The 19,525-nt window shown below is 42.6% G+C and overlaps 2 protein-coding genes across 4 annotated transcripts in view; one reads left to right on the plus strand and one right to left on the minus strand.

Moving 5' to 3' along the window:
* The window catches only part of ZNF609 (zinc finger protein 609), a 102,899-nt gene extending 96,734 nt beyond the window's left edge, over positions 1–6,165 (plus strand). For 2 of the 3 annotated variants that reach the window (XM_081838704.1, XM_081838705.1), the window contains exons 6-10: positions 1,034–1,400; positions 2,985–3,160; positions 3,457–3,661; positions 3,952–4,030; positions 4,623–6,165. In XM_081838704.1, coding sequence (XP_081694830.1) covers positions 1,034–1,400; positions 2,985–3,160; positions 3,457–3,661; positions 3,952–4,025 — 822 coding nt within the window. In that variant the 3' untranslated portion in view covers positions 4,026–4,030; positions 4,623–6,165. The remainder of the gene's footprint in view (positions 1–1,033; positions 1,401–2,984; positions 3,161–3,456; positions 3,662–3,951; positions 4,031–4,622) is intronic. The other variant, XM_081838706.1, reaches the window with a different exon arrangement.
* A 1,638-nt stretch (positions 6,166–7,803) lies between these two features.
* OAZ2 (ornithine decarboxylase antizyme 2) lies at positions 7,804–18,873 on the minus strand (the record flags this gene model as incomplete). The annotated part of the gene is given in 6 exon segments (XM_081840694.1): positions 7,804–10,745; positions 12,311–12,396; positions 16,021–16,196; positions 18,437–18,517; positions 18,519–18,594; positions 18,740–18,873. Coding segments are annotated over 6 exon segments (684 nt in total). The 3' UTR covers positions 7,804–10,614.
* Positions 18,874–19,525: the final 652 nt, after the last annotated feature.

Raw genomic sequence — 19,525 nt, forward strand, 5'->3', positions numbered from 1 at the left:
CATGATATGGGTGGAGTAAGCGGCAGCTGCCTCTGTGTTGGTTAACATTGTGAACCGTTCACACTGTCATGCAAGAGGCTGCAGAGAGAAATATTCTGTGGGGGAGGAAGAGAGGTGCTAAACCAGCCCAAATGAGATTGTTCATGTGTTTCTCATACTTTTGTTTCTGTTACCTCTTGTTCCTTTGCGGTTGTCCATCCCCTTACTCATACCTAGGCCAGGGGCAGAGTGATTGTGACTGAAAGTGATGAAGTTGGAATTTCATTGCCAGCACTGAATGAATTGACATGTTGCTCTTGGACAAGTGTAGTTGTCTGGGTTTGGGGGCCTACAGCCTAGACAGTGGTGAGGGCTATGAGGTATGAAGCTTTCCTCTTTCTTTGGTCAGAGCCAGTGCTTTTTTCTGGGGGGACGCAGGGAGACGCATACTCCTAAACATTTTGTGAATCTAAGTTTGGCCTCATTGAGGGGCAGTATTTCAGTATGAGTAGGAAAATGAGAGTACCCCTAAACATTTTTTTAAAGAAAGAAAGCACTGGTCAGAGCTTCAAAATCTATGTTTTAATAAGATTGCTGGGATAACTTGATGCCCAGTTTCTTTTTTAAAAAACCCCCAGCTCTGCCGACATAATTCCCACACTTTGGGAGTGGTAACAAATTCAATAAGATGATTCGTCAGTGCTCAAGAATGAGTAAAGAATGTTTACCTAAGCTTGTGCATAACTTGCATTCTAAAATTTGTAGGAATGCAGAATATCAACTTCTGGACAAGGATTTGGGTGATGTCAGGAAAGCACAAAAGAGGCTGCTGTAGGACAACAGTAACAAATAGTTAAGAGGAAATATGTGGAGGGCAGAAATCTTGCTTATTGTTCTTTCACTGGTGAAGCTTTGGTGGATGCTACCTGTGGTCCCCCCCCTTTTAATTGCACCCACAAAGGCCCTTAATTTTAAGTCAAATCTGAGATTTCCAGGACTTCAGAAATGCCTTTGATTCTAGACACCTGACATCCTTGACTGTATGTTGCTACAGGAAGCTGAGCCTCGCATGTGGACTTACGTTTACCCTGCTAAATACTCTGACATCAAGACAGAGGATGAGCGGTGGAAGGAAGAAAGGGATCGAAAGTTAAAGGAGGAGAGGAGCCGCAGCAAAGAGCCCATTGCTAAGGAAGATGGGAAGGAGAGCACAAGCTCCGACTGCAAAGTGCCCTCCAGTGAGGAATCGCGCTTAGTGGCGAAGGAAGCCAGACCCAGCACCCATGTCCCAGTGTCTTCACCCCTCAGCCAGCATCAGTCCTACATCCCTTACATGCACGGCTACTCCTACAGCCAGTCATATGATCCCAACCATCCCAGTTACCGTGGCATGCCCACTGTTATGATGCAGAACTACCCAGGTATGGGGGCTTGAGGTGGACCCTGAGAATAGCAGAACTGTATAAATCATAATGGGGTGGGATCTTGATGTATCTCCATGGGGAAGGGGCCATCATTTTCATCCTTGGAGATGTTTGATAGCTGGAAATTGGAGTGAATATGTTTGGTATAGTGTGGTGACTATCCAACAACAAGAAGATGCAGAAGTGGTATGTTTGGGTTAGACCAGGGTGGGTAAGTTGTGGCCCTCCCGATGTTGCTAGGCTACAGGTCCCACAATCTCTGACCATTGACTCTGCTGGCTATGGCTAATGGGAGGGCCACAGGTTCCCCATCCTTGGATCACAGACCAACAAAGCAAGTTTTAAGATCAACAGTGCAATCGCACTGTATAGCTATTAAATTATTTTGCAAGTTACCTTGCAAACCGTGGGTTAACTTCTAGAATAGTGTGTGTAACCTGTATGGCCTTCCAGAAGAGAAGCTCTATAATAAATGCAATCTTCAAAATGTGAAAACATCAAGAATGTGTAAGCTTGAGAGAGAGAGAGAGAGCACGCATGCAACATAAAATAAGATTTGAAATTCAGATGCAAACAGGGCTTATTTAAAATGTTTTCCTTAAATAAAAATCCATCTGATCTAATGTTTCCGTCTAGCTCAACACAAAACAGGTGTCAGGTATTGTAGCAGGCCTAGATAATGAAGTTAAAAGTACCCCATTGAAATGTCTACGTCCCAAAGACTGCATTTATTATCAGCTTCCCCAGTAAAACGAAATAAATATACTGGAACCAAAATGAAGAATGCATACTGAAATAGAAACACAAGCTGATGATAAACAGTGTTAATATTTGAACAGTGAGAAAGTATCTAAACATATGGAACTGCCTTTTATATGGAGTCAGACCATCTAGCTCTGTACTGACTGCTGGGAGGGATCTCCTGAAAGTCAGGCAGAGGGTTTTGGGAGTTGTATTATTGGAGATGCTGGGGATTGCACCTGGAACTTGCTGCAGACAAGGAATGTGCTTTGCCACTGAACTACAGTTCCTCTTGTTTTTAAAAAGAGAGGGGAGTAGGCAGACTTGTGTATATCTTGTGAATTTTTCCTGATGTTACTGTTTCATCTTTTGTAAAGTGCTTTGAGGATTTTTTTCAGCCAAGAGGTACATAAATTTTATGAATCAAAAATAAAATATTTGTACAATTTTGCTGATGCCCAAGCAAGTAATGCTAGTTAATTGGAATAGGCAAGATAGCGTGCAATGCATCATCTACTCCTCAGGTACTAAAAGTTCTACCAAGGGGTCCTTTAGGCTTCTGAATCTGCTATGGATGGAGCAATGGCTGCTTTAAACTTGTTACTGCAACCCAAAATAACTAGGAACATTTTTTTGGGCAGGATTGAGATGCCAAATTCTCTTGGATCTGTGTGCAGTATGCATAATCCACTTCTAAACTTCTCTCTGACAGAATCCCTGGTTCAGGTCTTTCAACTTCTCGCCTCTTCCGGTTAGGGGATATTTAAGGGCAGTTGGTCTCTTTAATAGCTTGCTCTTCTGCCATGTGTGGGAAAGTCCTAACCAGCATCTCCTCCACAGGCTCATACCTGCCCTCCAGCTACTCATTCTCCCCATACGGCAGCAAATCCTCTGGGAGTGAAGAGAGCGAGAAGTCCCGCGCCAGCCCCAGCATTGGCTGTAAATCCAGTTCTGAATCCAAGGCCCTAGACATCTTGCAACAGCACGCCAGCCACTACAAGAGCAAGTCCCCAACGGTAAGTGGTGTGCTGGAATGGGAAATATATATTCAGTGCTGTCGTTGGCACAGAACTATCCAGGTGTAAATGCCGTACTTTCCAGGCTGATTCTGGAACCGGGAACTAAAGCATGTGGGCTGTTGCCAGGGATTTCCTAGCTTTTTATTTCCTGGAGTGTGAGTGAGTGGGTGAGTGAGTAACAAACATGGCTTGAAGGAAGCCACAGAAGAGCTGGCCTCATTTAGGTATCTGGCTGGCCTGTTCTTGCAGATTCATGTCTGGGCTTCAGCATGTCTGTCTGGTTACTTTTACAGATAGGCGACAAGGCCTCTCAGGAGCGCTGTGGGGTGGGAGGAAGCAGTGCAGGCTGCAGCGGTGTAGGGGGCGCCAGTGGTGCTGAGAGAAGCGTTGACCGGCCTCGCTCCTCTCCTTCACAGCGTCTGATGTCCACACATCACCATCACCATCACCTGGGCTATTCATTGTTGCCGGCCCAGTACAACCTGCCCTATGCAACAGGTGAGAGCATATGGGGCATTGGCATTGGGGTGGGTGGGTGGGTGGGAAGGGGAATCCAGAAGCACTGTTGGTGGGAGTTGGGGGCTGTGGTGGTAGCAGAGGCAGGTGCCCTAGCAACTGTTAGTCACACCTTCCTGGGTGCCCTGCTGCTGCCGCCTTACCCAGCCAGCCCTTGAAGCTCTTCGGAGGCACTGTGCAACATCTCCACTGTAAACCTGAGTCGGCCCTGTGCTGGAAGCTGCTTTAGTATCCCTCACACCATTGTGCATTATGCTTCTGCTTCTCTGCAGGTCTCTCATCTACAGCCATTGTTGCCAGTCAGCAAGGCTCTGCTCCTTCCCTATATCCCCCGCCCCGGAGGTGAAAAAGGTAAGGATGCCCCTGTTATGTCATTGGCTTGGGGAAGGGTATGAAGAGAGGCAACATCACAGGCTGCTTACATTACAGCCTGCAGGCAGAGTGGGTCTCTTTCTGGAATCTAAAGTAGGCTGCTAGATGGCATGTTACGATTAGTAACCAACAAGTAAAAGGGATTGGCGATTTTCAGTGGCACCAAAGTGCCATACAGAAGCTTCTTGTGCAACCTGCAGCCAGGACCTAGAGCTAAGTGAAGCATGCCACAATAAGCACTGGGTCTCATGCAGCTCCGTTAATTACTTTCATACCTGCACAGTATGTATGTGTGTGTGTACCTACCTACCTACCTACCTACCTACATCCTGTTGGTCCTAACCCAATATTTCAAATTTCCCAGCTGTGTCGTGGCTACAGTAACTGTGTGTGATCTGTAGTGTTTTGCTTCTTCTCTGCAAGAAGCCTTCTGAGTCAAGTGCTTCTCCAACTGAGGATAAAAAGATTACTGAAAAAACTCAGTTTCTGGTTGCTGTTACTCCAGCACCATCATGTGGTTGAAACTGAAATTGCTTGAGCAGAGTTACATTTCTCCTTTTTTCCCCAACAGGACACATGATCGGATAACCTAGGCTATACTCAGTCATGTGACTGGCTCACATGAGGAAGCGCTGGAAATTGCATTAGACATCAGTTGAATGGTGTTGATTGTTCTGCTTGACGGTCCTGCCATAATGTGAGGCAGACTCTGCCCCCTCCCCTACCAAACACAAGCTGAGCCCTGTACGTGTGAGTTGTGGAGCTGGGACTTGCAGAAATATTTATTCACCTGACTTGGGGTTGACTGGCCAATTTCCAGAACTCCTCTGGAGCAGGGACTTTGTGGTGGTGGGCCAAGCAGTGTGGCATCACGGGACATTTGGAATGCTGGGGAGGGAGGACACATTAGCCTTGGGTTCCATCCAAGGCTCTTTTTGCTCCTGTGCTGCAGCCCACATGGCTACTTGGGTGCTGACAGAAGGTGAGAACATCCAGATTGGTGTATTTATACTTGTGATAAGTGGTCATCTGGCACAAGCACATATATGGGCACCTGCAAAGAAGACCACAGGAAAGAGATGATTCTGTTGAGTCAAGATGTCCTGGGAAATGTGGGGGCGGGGGGGAGGGAGGCAGCAGGGGCTGCAATGAGCACAAGCCAGCTATGTGCTCCTTTGGCAGGAGCGATACTGAAACTGTAGCACTTTGCCTCCAGGATTGCTGCACCCTGAAAAGCCCTCCCTTCCATTCAGTTTTTCAAACACCTCTCCCTGCTGGCAGGTCATGTGTGTTGCAGTGGCAATGCTTCTTTTGCTCTGCAGCACAAAAAATACACCCAGTTTGCATAAAATAGGGCCTTTTGGCAGGCTGGCCCTGCTCTCATTGGGATGGGTCTCTACTGCTGCCTAGCAGTCACCTGTTTCACTCTGCTGGAAGGTTACTGGCTGCCTGTCCTTCCTGTCTTCCCCAGCCCCTGCTTTAAAACAAAACACATATTTTGTGTTCATAACAAAAGAATGTGCTGATGGGGCTGGTTGAATTTCAGACATGCAGTTCTTCATTCTCCATACCTTGCAAGACCTTCCCTTCCCTGTAAGGAGTGAAGGGATGGATGTCTTGGCCTGCGATATTTGGATATGGAAGCTCTTGGTCATGCAGAGATGGAGGAGCAAGCCTAGCAACTGGCTGCCCACCTTTTGAAAACCTGCAATGGGTGCGAGCTGTACTGACCCAAAACTGTCAAAGAGTGACCTCTTGTTAAATGTCCCATGCCCTGTTCTGGTGCTAGAGGAAGCCTTCCCCTGTATCACAAGATGATTGTCTGGATTTCTTTCCCTTGGTCTGTTGCTTAGTGTTCCTTGCTGAAGCTTCTGCCTGGAGCACTGCCCACATTTATGGGAATTTCCTGCCCATTTCTTGCAGGGTGGTCTGCTTGAATAGCAACTGGGAAGGTCTGTTGTGCCCTACCTAGCTGATTTGTGTAAATCAGGTGCCGTGTGTCCCAACAATGCAAGCCTCCCCAGCTCAGTCTTTCTGTTCCTGTCTGTATGTTGTGTGAGGCCACCCTCTGCCTCTTGGACTTTGTACATACTGTAAAAAGGAATTGTTTGAAATCCGTTGTTTTTTCTTTCTTTCCCAGCCTGGGAGTACTTATAGTTCCATTCATGTAGAAGTAGCCTCTTTGAGCTTGGGGAGAGGTTGATCCTTCATGGCAAAGCCTTATTTGCCTGCTGCCTTACAAAAGAAAGCTCATGGTGACCTTTGACTCCAGGAAGGAAGTGTGCTGTGAATACCATCTGCCATTCCAGACTGTGCCACTCAAGCACATTCCGAGAGCTCTGCCTACAGAAGCTCCTCAATGGTGACTGGCTTTGGTATCCAAACAGGAAGTGCAATGGGAAAACCTTAACGTGGGCATGGGAGATACACAGTCTGCTTTGAGGAGTGTTTTTTCAGAGGTTACTATGTTATCAGCATGTTGTCCTTTTACTGCCATGTGTCAGCTGTGTAATGACCTGAAGCTGAGATAAGGCTCCAGTGCTTTTAAGCTTTGTTCAGCATACACAGGAGGATACAAAAATTGTTCTCAGAATGCGAACTTCCAGGCTGGTTTTCAGCTATGAAAAGGGGACATATGATGTCCAGCTGGTCTGAATGGATTGGTGCCCTCTTCATTCCTTTTAGTCCAGAGTGTAGCAGGAGGAAGGTTTCTACAGAAGCACCAACTTGTAATCATTTCTATGCTGCATTCCTCATGGTTTTAGGAAGTCACTTCCTCTGTTCAGGTTCCCTTTTGCCTTTCACTTTAATTAGTACATTTCTGACCCTGGAAAAATGTCTGCCTCAGCATCAAAGCCTTTTTTTCATTGGAACTAAGTTTTCATTTAGAACTTGCAGCCTATGCTCTATAAAAAAGTGTACGTTATTTGCTAACCTTTGGGTTTTTTATGCACACTTAAACCCACACCACCAGTGCTATGGGCCTCTGTACATGCAAGGTACTGAGATCAAATAGAAGAGATAATTACAGACAAAATGTGGATCCTCTTTTGATCTCTACTTCTCTCAACGCTGAGGAGTCTCATTGCCTTTTAATTTTTTACTGTCCTGGCCCTATTAAACTGGAGCCAGATGCAGCATTGACTCTAGACTGAGCCTAGATAGCTTAATCTAGATGGGTAAGCACTGTGTACTTTGTGCTAGAATGACTGCATACATGCTTATTTTTATAGAATTATTCTATGACAGATGGAGATTTAAGGAGCAATGCAGGGAACTGACTACTGGATACCTTTTCAGTCACTTTTTTGATTGCACTAAATTGCCCACACATTACCTACAGTAAGGGATAAAACCATTTTATATATAAAAAATGCAATCATTTCAAGCTCTGTTCTTTTCAGAGTACATGCAGCCCTAACGAGGGTTCTGTGCTTAGCACACAGTGCTCAGGGCTAAAGATTCTTAATCAGGTCTTCAGCGATCAAAATGAGGTGGAATGGTGCTAAAACTAATCAGATAGTGCTTTATCAAGATGAAAAATTGTGTTCTGGACAAAGGTGTAAGGAGATGATAGAGAGCCATCCGATATCAGCATCATGGAGGAACCCATGATGATTGAGGAAACTACCTATGTATTAAACCTCTGTACTGCAACATGTGTACGATGGTAACAAAATCAAACAGCAAAAGGTAATAAAAGAACAAACTTTTTCAGGGATAAGGTAAGTAATGTTCTTCAGTGATCACTGTTAGGGCCCTGTTTTGCAGTATTTTTATTGCTGACCTAGGGACACAGAGGAATGGGTTGAAGCTTGCAGATGAAAACATAATACAGTAGCACCAGTTCAGAAAAACGTATTTGAAAAACCACACAAGACTATCAGGACAATCTCTCAAACTAGAAAAATATGAATGGGATTCTCACTAACTAAGCATTTGGTGGAAGTAAGAGGAAAATAAAATTTGCTGATTACACCCATAGTATTCAAATGGAGACATGGGCCATTTGAAGAGGCAAATTACTTTGGCAAGGGAGCTGAGACAAGTGGAACTTCTCCTTTTGCAAAAGAAGCTGGTACATTAAGTAGATTGCTTTTCCAGTGACCTCATCTTCGTAATCAAGCAGCTGCTTGGTTATAGAGAGGGTTTGTGTGTGACTTCTATACTTGTGCCTGCAGATACTTGCTCAGACTGGATACAGTAGAGCTAAGGGATGGGGACCGAAGCTCAAACTGGATTACATACAGTGTACCACTAAATGGCAAATACTCATTAGCAACAAGGAGGAAGGAGTAATTAACTGGCTGTTGTAGCTTGCCAAAATGACACTAGAGGGTAGCAAGAAAAACTTTCTCGTTCACTGGATTTGTTTGTTTTGCTTTTTAAAGATAATTATGTGTATGAACAGAGAAGTACTTTAAAGTTGCAAGATCAGTGAGTCACTAGTGTAATATTATGAGAAACAAATGCAATTTAGGATCTAGCTGATCACAAATTACTACTAATAGAAGTACTGGCATTTTTATGTACCAGCTGCAGCAAGGACACAAGTGCATAAAATACAAAGTGAACAGAAATAATTTTGAAATGCCAGAAATGCATTTTGGCAGTTCTGACAACCAGGGGCAGGAGGTTCTGGAATAGGGCCTCCAGAGCAAGATACAAATTGTTTCATAAGGGAGCATAATAAATTTCATGTCCTCTAAGGAACCTTACCTTTTCCCATAGTTTTAAGAAATAGGCTGAATGCAAATATGTTCATGGACCAATTAGTAACTTAGCAAGTTTCCTATGCCCTGTATAGGGATTTTTCTCCCTATTTACACAATATTCACCAAGTGCTTATAGTCCCACATAAAGCAAATTACCATTTGTATTTACCATCTTTTCTTTTTCACCAATGAACATCTGTGTATGAATTACTTCTGAAAACCAGATCATGGTAGACATGGAGAAAATGTGTACAATGAATACCTGGACTTTTCTCTAATGCACTGAAAGTACCAATGCTTAGCGTTGCAAATTCCTCAGTAGACACCTAATCCCTCTCTTTACTCGTAATACAATGCCAGCTTCCACGGGGTGGGAGGACACAACTTAAGTTTATCCCTATACATTCCTCTCCAGAACCCCAATTTAAACACTTCCCATTTCAAGCAGTAGCCCCTTACCTAGGTGAGAAACATACTGGCCACTTCTGGGGTAAGACCCCATAGGATTCTGCAGAACTCCACCTATGAAGACTAAATAGCAGATACCTAGCTACAAAAAAAGCATATTGCACATGTATTCCCTCCTAGACTGTCTATATTTTTGCTTTTTTGTAGCAGTTGAATCATCTTAGCAAAACTCAATATAAGCAAGTTTTGGATACCATTGTTTCACATTGACATCAGTTAAACAGACAAGGAAAGTGTTTGAATCGTATGTTATGAATGAAGCTTGAAGGAACTGGCTGTTTTAAAAAAATATAAGCAGGATAGTTGTCTTCCATTCTACAAAAGAAAGCCATTAAGGGAAGAATGAGATGAAGCTTCAGGCACCAAATAGTTTTCAGAAAAGTTTCCTAGTAGTTTATTCAGCATTAAGCACTAATGTATGCAGTAGTGCTTAATTTCTAGTGGGAGAGCATAGGATTGCTTTGTTTATAAGCATACTGCAATCCATTCCTAGGTTTCTCAAGAAAAGCTGGCTGCAAGGGCATCAGTCAGAGCTGCCAGCATAAAATTTTCCCATCACCAGCTGGGGAGGCTAGATTTGTGTACATGTTGCTTTATCCTCTAATTACAATTTTCACCCATTTATTCAAAATCTTCACTCAGAGTTTTACATCCACTTCCACTACAGAATGCAGTGAAAAACAGCAGAACTATTACAATTATGGGAAAGGGGTGATTATGCAGTTCTTTCTCTCTAAAAATCAGGGTCAGCTTCGCATGTTTTTTGAATGCCCCTTTTTATTGAAAGCTGTACTAATGCAGTGTTAATACTAACCTAATAAAAAGGCTAGAAAAAGCACAAAGCTTCTCAGGAACCCACAGTGTTGGTTACTCTAGAGGGTACCACCACCTAGGCTTTGCTAACAGTGTTACTGTTCCTCACATCCCTATGCCCAAAGCATGCCTCCTGCTTAAGTCTGAGTGAACACAAAAGTATACAGTTATTTAAAATGAAAGCCAAATAACCAAATGAACAGAAAAGCCCAACACTAATTTAACAAGTCAGATCTGTGTCCCTCTTCACCTCTGAGCTCCTTGCCCATTGGGTGGCTGGACAGGATGTCTGTCCACTAGGCTAACCAGCAGACAACAGAGCTGTATGAAAGGGCTCCATTTACCTTCCATTTACTATTGTGCGATTACATGTGCAGACTTTATATTATTCACTAGGTAACACATTTCAATGGAAAAGTCAACTCAGAAGATATACAGGTCACTCTAACAATAAGAAATGCAGTTTCAGTCCAGAAGAATTTTGTTTTTCCTTTCCTCCGAAGAGGAGTTTTAGCCCCCTCTCGTCTTTGAAGCATGTTCGGGTCCCACTGAAGTGCTGCACTGGGTCTAATCATCATCAGAAGAGACCTGATCCAGGGGGTATACCATGAACAACACATCTGGTCGTGATGGGACACAGGGATGGCCAGGCCTCACAATTTCAAAGCCCAAAAAACTGAATGTCTTCAGTAATGCAGCTGCAAAGACAAAGATTGGCAACATCAGATAGGTGTGGTTGTAAACAAGCTGTGCTCCTAATGCAAATTCCATAACTTTAATTGTATACAGAAGAAACCATTCAACAACAGTCTGAAGGTTGAAAAAAAGTTTCTGGCTCAGAATTGTCTTGTAGGTCTTGCCATATTTCATACCCCTTTTCTTGTCCATTCTGTGCTGCAATCCTGTTGGTTACTGGTTCGTAATACCTGTCATCCTACCCAACAATAGTTCAGTGATATTTCTTGCCTCTCCCCCACTCCTGCCAGCCACCAAAAGGAAAACACAATGTTACACTAGAAAGAAGCAACTTGTTTAGGTGGTAAGGATAGCCAAATGCCAATCATTAATGTCAAGTTCACATGTAATACTCAGCCAGACCTCGGCAAAGTGTGAACATTCACTTTTCCTCCTGCCATTGCATTGCACAGAGCTAAGCCATCGTTTGGCTTAGATCTGGACACAACCTAATATTCTGCCTGCCCCAGACAAACCATAAGCAGTAAGGCAGGAATGAAGTTTGGCTATAGCTCATGCTTTGTGGGGAGGCAAGCCATAATTCAGATGTAATGCTAAGGCAGACCATGTCTTAGCCCTGGGCTCTGCAGCAGGGATGATCGGGGTGGAGTGGCTGGAATTTTACTGCAAACCCTAGTACACTCCTATGTTCACACTTAGCTGTGGTTTGGTTTAGGGTACATGCGGATCAGGATTCAATAATTACATTGACGTACAACCCTCTTTTTAAATATAAAGTCTGATTTTGAAACTGATAATCTAAATGCAAACCTGAAAAGACCAGAGTCCTGGAGCCAGATTCTAGACTACCACTTAACAAAAAACTCCTCAGAACAGTTTTAATCAATATGCAATTAAATTCCTTTGCTTCTAAGATAAGCTTACTGTGAACAGGTCACTCAATGCACAAAAGAAGCAATTCAGAGGAAAACTGGCATAGAAAGGATTTGCAGTTCCTCTTATAGTACTGCCACTGTTACAACATGCACCTTCAATTAGTAATTATATGCTTTACACTAAATCCCTAAACTTCCTTGATGTAATCTATCTATAGATGCTTAATGCATTTTCTTAAGGTCTCGAAGAGGACAGAGGCATTGAAAGTCCAGTTCATCAACCTCACTTAAACCTGATTTAAGAACTTGGGCATCCAGCCAAATACAGCTATTGCACAGAAATGCAAAGCTAACAAGAGAAAGTTGCTTCCTTTCTCATTTGAACCAAAGAACTGCAGTATTCTGACTGGAAACATGTGTAGCAATCTTATAAGCCCTATTTTGAGCATTCTGGGTAAGTTGCACTTAGTCCTCCAACATTTCAAGAAATGCTATAACACCATTCAGACTATCCCCAGCAAAGCCCTTTAAAAACAACAGCACCCCACACACATTAGTTCAGAATACCACACTTGGCACCTGCAGGAAAATTCACCCCCAGAAATTTACCCCCAAAAGTAATGGCTACTTTTGCTACTCTGCAAGCCCCAAGGTTACGATTGGTGGGGATAACAAGAGGCTAAAGCACTAACCTCTGTCTTCTCTGCTTTTTCGGAAGCAAATAAAGACATAACTTGCTTTCATTTTTTCTTCAGCAAATTCCAACAGTGCTAATAATCTGCCAGGAGAAAAGGAAAAAAAATCACATCATACAGAGACAATTTCCCTGGATAATTTGTTAGCTTATTGGAGGGTCTTCAATGTGACTGCCACTCACCCCAACTCACTATTTTGCCAGACTGTCAGAGAAAACACAGAAGTGCCAAGAAAAAGACATTGCATTTTTTTGGGGGGGGGGGTCAAAAGTAGAAATTTAACATGGCTGCTAATGAGCATATGTACACAGGTGGAAGGCAAGATGTTACACACAGGTCCCATGAGTTGTATATATAAGTTCCAGAAGGGTCTGTTATTGTCACGAAATCCTTCAATTTCCTTGGAAGATCCCAGAGGGATGGAATCTGTTGCACAGGTGGGGATAAATATGACTAGACTCAGGTCACTTTATTTCAGTAAAGCCAGCACAAAAACAATGTAAAACCACTTAAAACATCACAGCATGGACATCAAGTAAGCAAGACTCTTGGGAGGGCATTGTGTAAATGGGGTGCCACTACTGAAAAGACCCCTCTCCCTAGTAACCACCTCAAGCTCACCCTTAGACTGGAGCAATGAAACCACACACATTCCAAAATACTGCAGATTCAGGGGTTGGTCTACTCTGCGTAACCCTCATGCTAAATTCTGAAATACTGTACAAGCCAAAGCACAGGGTGACCTCAGCCCTAACCCTCTGCTTAGCCAGGCATCGCTTGCCACTGATTTAGCAAGCTGCAGTTAAAAATCAGGCTTTAATCATTGCTTAAGTGAACAATGGCCACAAGAGTCAAAAGCAGCAGCAAGCAGAGATTAACTTGGAAGGGATTTTGTTAATATGATAATGATCCATTTTAATTATAACCTTCAAGCTGCTTATTTTAGCTGGCTAAAAATAAACAGTTATGCAATTGTACTGAAACCATGCCAACAGCAGAAGTACTGTCAAAAGAGTGCTGTTAAGAGGATGGGATGAATGGGCTGACACATTTATAAAAAGGAAATATAAAAGATAATTTGCCCTTAAAAATTGTGGTGTTACCTTTTTTTGGATATCAAGTTATCCGTGTACTAGTAGAGCCCATGTGCAAGAATCCAGGGAATCCAAAGAGGGAAGAGAATGTCTTCCAACACTCGCAGAGAAATATGGAGCAATCAGACATATCCCTCCTTCCACAGCACCCAAGTACAAGATAGTGGGGTGCTCATTTCTATACTTACTTCCCTCAGCAAAACACAAAGGCCAGCAAATCCCTCCCAGTCATCACCTGGAGGGATAACTGGTTTCCATTTCAAAGCAACTGAGATGGGAAGGAAATGGGTTCTACAATAACACCCTTTGGTGAGCTGTCTGAACACAAATTTCTACCCCCCCCCCCCGCCCCGCTCTCCAGTCTGAATTCTCCACAGCAACTAGGGGAGGGGACAAACCAGGAAATGCTTTCATGAGTTCTTAATCGTGCTCCCTCTCCTTGAACCTGAATTTCAGTGTCTTAAATCATTATTTCAGTCCACCCAGCAAGCAAAAACAAGGATAGGACAAAGAAGGAAAACAGATTACCAATTCTCATCTTGCTAACCAAGGGTCGAATCCCAAGTTGGGCAAGCAGACTTCTTCTACTTGCACAATGAGACTTCAATATCCTCTCCTCCCTGCCAGCACACCACTATAATGTTCTCACCTCCGGGAGCAAATTTTGATAAATATGATAAATTCAGCATCTGTCAAAATGGGTAAATTCATTAAGAATCAGTTACCTCAAACTCAAGAAAAACTACTCTGGCAGGGAACAAGAAGGTGCTGTCTCTAAATTAATCCCTCCGAGGCAGATACAAGCAGCATCAGATGTGGAGGGAGAAAATAGATGAATATATTTCAACACTTAGATCTGGGTTGCTTGATTTTAGAGGACACCAATGATACAGTGTTAGAAACAGATATGAAAGCTAGGAGCTAAATGGCACCTTAAACCTAGGCTATGGGCGCTGCAACAGAATGTCTAGGCATGCTTTTGTATAACAAGAATACAAAGCTGAAAATGAATGAACTGCAGCTAAAACCTTATATTCATTTTTCACTGCCAAAAACAAAGCCATACTTCCCCTGCCTGCCCCCCTAATATTCTTATGAGGGTCCCAGTCATCGAAGTGGCTGGAAGTGGAGAAGCAGAAAAGGGTCCTCCTTTTATTCCAGCAGTGGCAGTTTTAATCTGAAATCTTAGGCGCAGTACTGCTCCCAGAGCTCAGAAACTGCTCGCGTTCATGAAATTCCCTGTCACAAAACGTGCCTAGAACAATGGGAGCTTCAAAGGCTGCATAGATATAATGAGTGTAACAGAAACCTGGTGGCAGGGTTTATTCCACCATGCAGCTGGACAAATTTTTGTACAGTGTTAAAAATAAATTGTACGGTGAGAAGTTAGTTTTTGCAAATTAGGCATATGGGATTTAATAAGGAACTAAGTAGTTTCTTTAAAAAAATAATGAGAAAAGACAGAAAATGAAGATGGATACTGATGTCTTTCAAATCATCAGAACCTTAACAGTGTATTATAGTATATTATGAGGCTAACTACTTAACTAGTCAAAGGCATTGATTCATAGTGAATTCTACTTAAACAGTATATGTCATTACATCCCAGCAGAAAACTGCCATGGTGGTTCCTTTCACATTATGCTAAGCATGTTAAAATTTCTTTTGTTCCGAGATGGAGGTTGGAGGTCAGCTTCAAAGTTATGGTTTGTGGGGGAAGGAAGTCTCAGAACCCAACTATAAGTTAAGTAAGGAAGAGAACTTATTCCCCACCCCCATTCTTTTCAAGGCGCCTCTATTTTTCTTAGTCTCTTGTTGTCCTTCATTTTCACAAATTTCCTGTCTTTTCTTCTTTCCCTGTTCTTTTTCCCTTCCTTTCTGTCTCTCTACAAAAAAGTCGGGGGGGGGGGCACTGTGCTGGCCACTTGTACAGTTGGGGGCAAAAAGCTTAGAATAAACCCTAGTGTTTGGGTTGAGCAGTGAGGCAGCCAAGCATGCTGATGACAAAATTTGTTTAAAGTGGTTAAAACAAACGAAAATTGCAATGCGCTAGCTCCAAACATTTTTCTCCCATCTGGGTGAATGGGCATCAGAATGGCAAATGCAATTTAATGTAAACATGTGTAAAGTGATGCACATAATTTCCACCAGTTTTCCTGGACAGATGATCTATATTCCTGGATCCCTCTTTCAGCAATTTCACACCAAAATTCTTTTTTAAAATGTTCAGGTGGATGGGAATCAGGTCTGTCCATTCTTTTATGTCAACAAGGCCTGGAATTTTGCTTCTTGTCCCCACTTTTTGCCTCAGACTCCTTTCCTGAGAAAGTTAGTTTAAGCAGAGGGATCTGTCCTACATTTTCCACTGTAAAGACAAATGCAAATAAATTATCCAGCTTCTCTGCAGCTCTCCTTTCCCCCCTTCAGCACACCTTTGATTCCTTTGTCTACAAGCACTTTAGTAGAGTATGAGACTCTTCATCTCAGGGTCATGAGTTTGAGCCCAACATTAGGCAAAAGATTCCAGCATTGCTGTTCGTTGGACTTGATGACCCTTGTGCTCCCTTCCAACTGTACAATTATACCATGATAGCTATAGGCTGAAACACTTACCCTTCTTTACTCCCATCAGCTAATACACCATCAGGGATTTCCACAAAAAGACTCTGATTGGATAGCACTGCATCCCAAGAGGAGATCTTTACTTCCGTAACTTTGTACTGGAAGTGGACAATGTGTGGTTTCCCATCGTGCACTGGAAGATCTTGGTTAACAGTGAGCTTCTCATCCTTAAAGAGTCACAGAAAAAGATTTAAAAGTCTTAAAAGGAAGTGCCAACGAGAATATAATATTCATTTTTTCTTCATTGCCATGAGGACTAAAACCTAAAAATACTCTATTTTTAAAACAACTACTGAATGTCAGTGCTTCTACTTAATTAGAAAGTTTGCTCAGTTACAGCTTTAGTTAATTTTCGTAAGAAACTATTACATATGTTGCTTTTGATGACACAGTCCAACATCTCTGAAGACTGGGTCTTTTGATCCCCAAATCAAAGTCCTATCCCCTGGGCAATCTTCAGGTGGGTACACCTTACAAAATAACTTTCTGCCAAGAGAATTATCAAAACCTGAACAAACTTATTTTGCCCTAAACCACTAGACATTCTCCTGGATAACTTAATTTGTGGCATACAGAACTGCACAGGGAATAGTTTAAAGCTCTGCTTCTTCATGAGCATGGGATCTTCTCTCGTTCAAATCAGAAAGCAGGACAGCAGCTACAAAGCAACTATTGTCAACTGTGTGTTGTTGTTGCTTTTTAAAGAAAAACAGCCAAGTATATTTTTTCTCCATTTCTTGACTGGATACAGAATATGATCCAACTATGAACTTGACAGATAGATATGTACATTTTAAAAGAATCTTAAAATCCGCATTGTATAATAAGATTAGTGAGGTCCAGACCAGTCACCCCTGCAAGTTAATTAAATATTAATAAAATAGGTTGGGTTACAAAATTAATTTTTGTATGAAGACTTCAAGCACCATCTTAGAAAAATGCACTCCCACTTCTGGAATAGCTCTTCTAAGACCACACCAGCAGAGATTTCCGAGTATTAACTAAAAGCAAATATATCATCTTCAAGATTAGTTTAAATCGTATAAAAACCCAGAATTAATCAACCAAATTAAAACCCCCGCTATCAACTAAATTTTTTTTATTAAGTGTATTTTAATCCACTGTGTGACTAACACCCTAGTATTACAAAGATTACTTGAATGGCAACTCTGCATTTCAGGAGAATCTCACTCAACTGCTCTTCTCACCATGTTTTTGTAGTACAACATATTGAACAAAATGAGTGTTGTTACTATGCAAGCATCAAATGATGAGCGGCTGTGTCAGAACAATATTTAAATGAATTGTGTAGGGAAGGTGAATATTTCCCTTTATAAAGACACAAATATAAGGAACCATTTGCAATCAAAGAACTGCTCAATTCAACATGGGAGGCAAAAAAAAAAAAAAAGAAAAAGAAAAAGAAAAAAGAAAAAGGAAAGGAAAGGAAAAAAGAAATCACACCAGCAGCATATGATAACCAATATTCACAGGCATTAAGAACTAGTAATAGTCAGCCAGCATTCTTTGGTGAGATCCAAAGATGACTATGAATAGGCCTTTTCTATAGCAGAGCTTCAACACTGTAGCTTCCTGTTTAACACTGGCCTACATGGCATGTTTGCAAATATAACTCTTCTACTCCTGGAAAGTAGGAAAAAGTAAAACTTCAGAGACCAGATGGCAAAGGCTTGAGATTTGTTAGTCACAGATTTATCAGGATCCAGTACAAAATGAGAATGGTGAACAGTTTCAACCCGTCAGAATCAGCTGTGGCTACTGGTCTCTTCAGATTAATCTATAGATGGCTCTGCAACTGCCCACCCTTTTCAGTTTCTAATCTGAATACTGAAAAGAAATTCATTTGCCTCTTTATTCCTTTTTCATGGCAATAAAACATTCAGAAACCCATTCTATGAGTCAAAACACTAGCTTTGTAAGTGTTATGGAAACACAACTCTGGGGAGAAGAGCAGTTGGGTAATTATTTAGAGCAATCCAGAGGGAGAATTGAAACCTAGTGTTGTTTTCTCCATTATACACACTCCAAATCGGTACTGGTTTGGTGCAGACTGCCATTTCGCTATGCTTCCTAATTTGCTGTATCATAAAAAGCAAGCACGGGTGTGTGTGTGTGTGTGTGTGTGTGTGTGCGCTGAGAAAGGGTACCCAAAGTCCATTATTTGAAGAAATAGCCCAGACTATACAGTACTGGAAGTAACCTATTCTGTTTGAAGAGCTTTGAATTAAAGAATATCCATTGCATTCTTTGATGTGTGTATTCTTGAACATAAGTACATTCCCTCAAACAAGGCTTATTTAACAACATCCAAATACATCATCCCAACCACACAAAAAAGCTACATCATACAAAGGCAATCAGTCTCTAGACATTAAACTAGGCTCACCTTATATATCAAAGCTGAGAGAGAAGGATCCCTGCCAACCCCTCGCCCACCGGGGATCTTCGACAGTGGGTGAGGGGCATCAGGAGCACCACAGAGGCCCTGGGACAATGTGCCTGCAGCACTGTAGTTGGGGGCAGTTACTCAAAGGCAAAATACTACTGGAAGAGAGGAAAAAAATCACAAGGTTAGATTTGCAAGGCCGGACAGGATTCAGCTGAGACTCCAAGCATGTCAGCTTAGCCTGGGCCCAATGCATTCTGCAGGGCCGGCTGGCCTGCCCATGAAGTGAGGTGGGGCTGTTGCCTCAGGCGGGGGTTGCTGCGGCTGCACCCGGCTGCTGCACTCTCCCCACTGCGCTCGGACTGCTGCTGTGGTTGCAACCTGACTGCCAGACCTGCAGGGCACAACAGCAGGAAGAAGGGTGCAGGACCAGACATGTCGGGTAGGGGGCAGTGGTGGCAGGGTGTTTTTCCTCAAGCAGCAAAAACGTCCCAGGCCAGCCCTGGCATTCTGGGTAGGCAGCTCTTAGACAAGTGGCAGAGAAAATGATTCCTACTGAGCAGGGAGTGTGAATAGCAAACCCCTTCTATTGGCAGAAGTCCCAGATGACTAAAAACACATGATCAGATGAGCATACGTTTTTCAATAAACAACTAGAAATAGAGTGACAAGATTCTTGAAGGAGCAGGCTTAGGTTTCATGTTTTCAGAAAGGGAAAGAAGAGCGCTGGTACTTCAAACCTTGTAACATTATTCTAAGATTAGAGCAATGCTGCCACTCAGAAGTGATCTTATCTGATGTAAATAATAATAGATGTGGTCCCTTTTGTTACATGAAGGCATGAAAGCAAAGGGCAGGGGAAGCATGCCAGTGTGATTTCAGTCGTTAGAAATTATTCCTGGATACTGCAGGTGCCTTAGATGTGGGGATCGCCCAGATCTCCTTTAAAAAAAGTCTACCCAAGAGAGCAGAGTCAAATTAGTCAAACATATTTTCTGGCCAAATGTAGCTCTTCATTGGGAAAAATGAAGACAAGTGTTGTTCACTTCTCTCTCTGAAGGTTTCTTTTTGCCTAGAACACATTGAATA

This window comes from Podarcis erhardii (assembly GCF_964252035.2).
Source record: "Podarcis erhardii genome assembly, chromosome: 14".
NCBI lineage: Eukaryota > Metazoa > Chordata > Lepidosauria > Squamata > Lacertidae > Podarcis > Podarcis erhardii.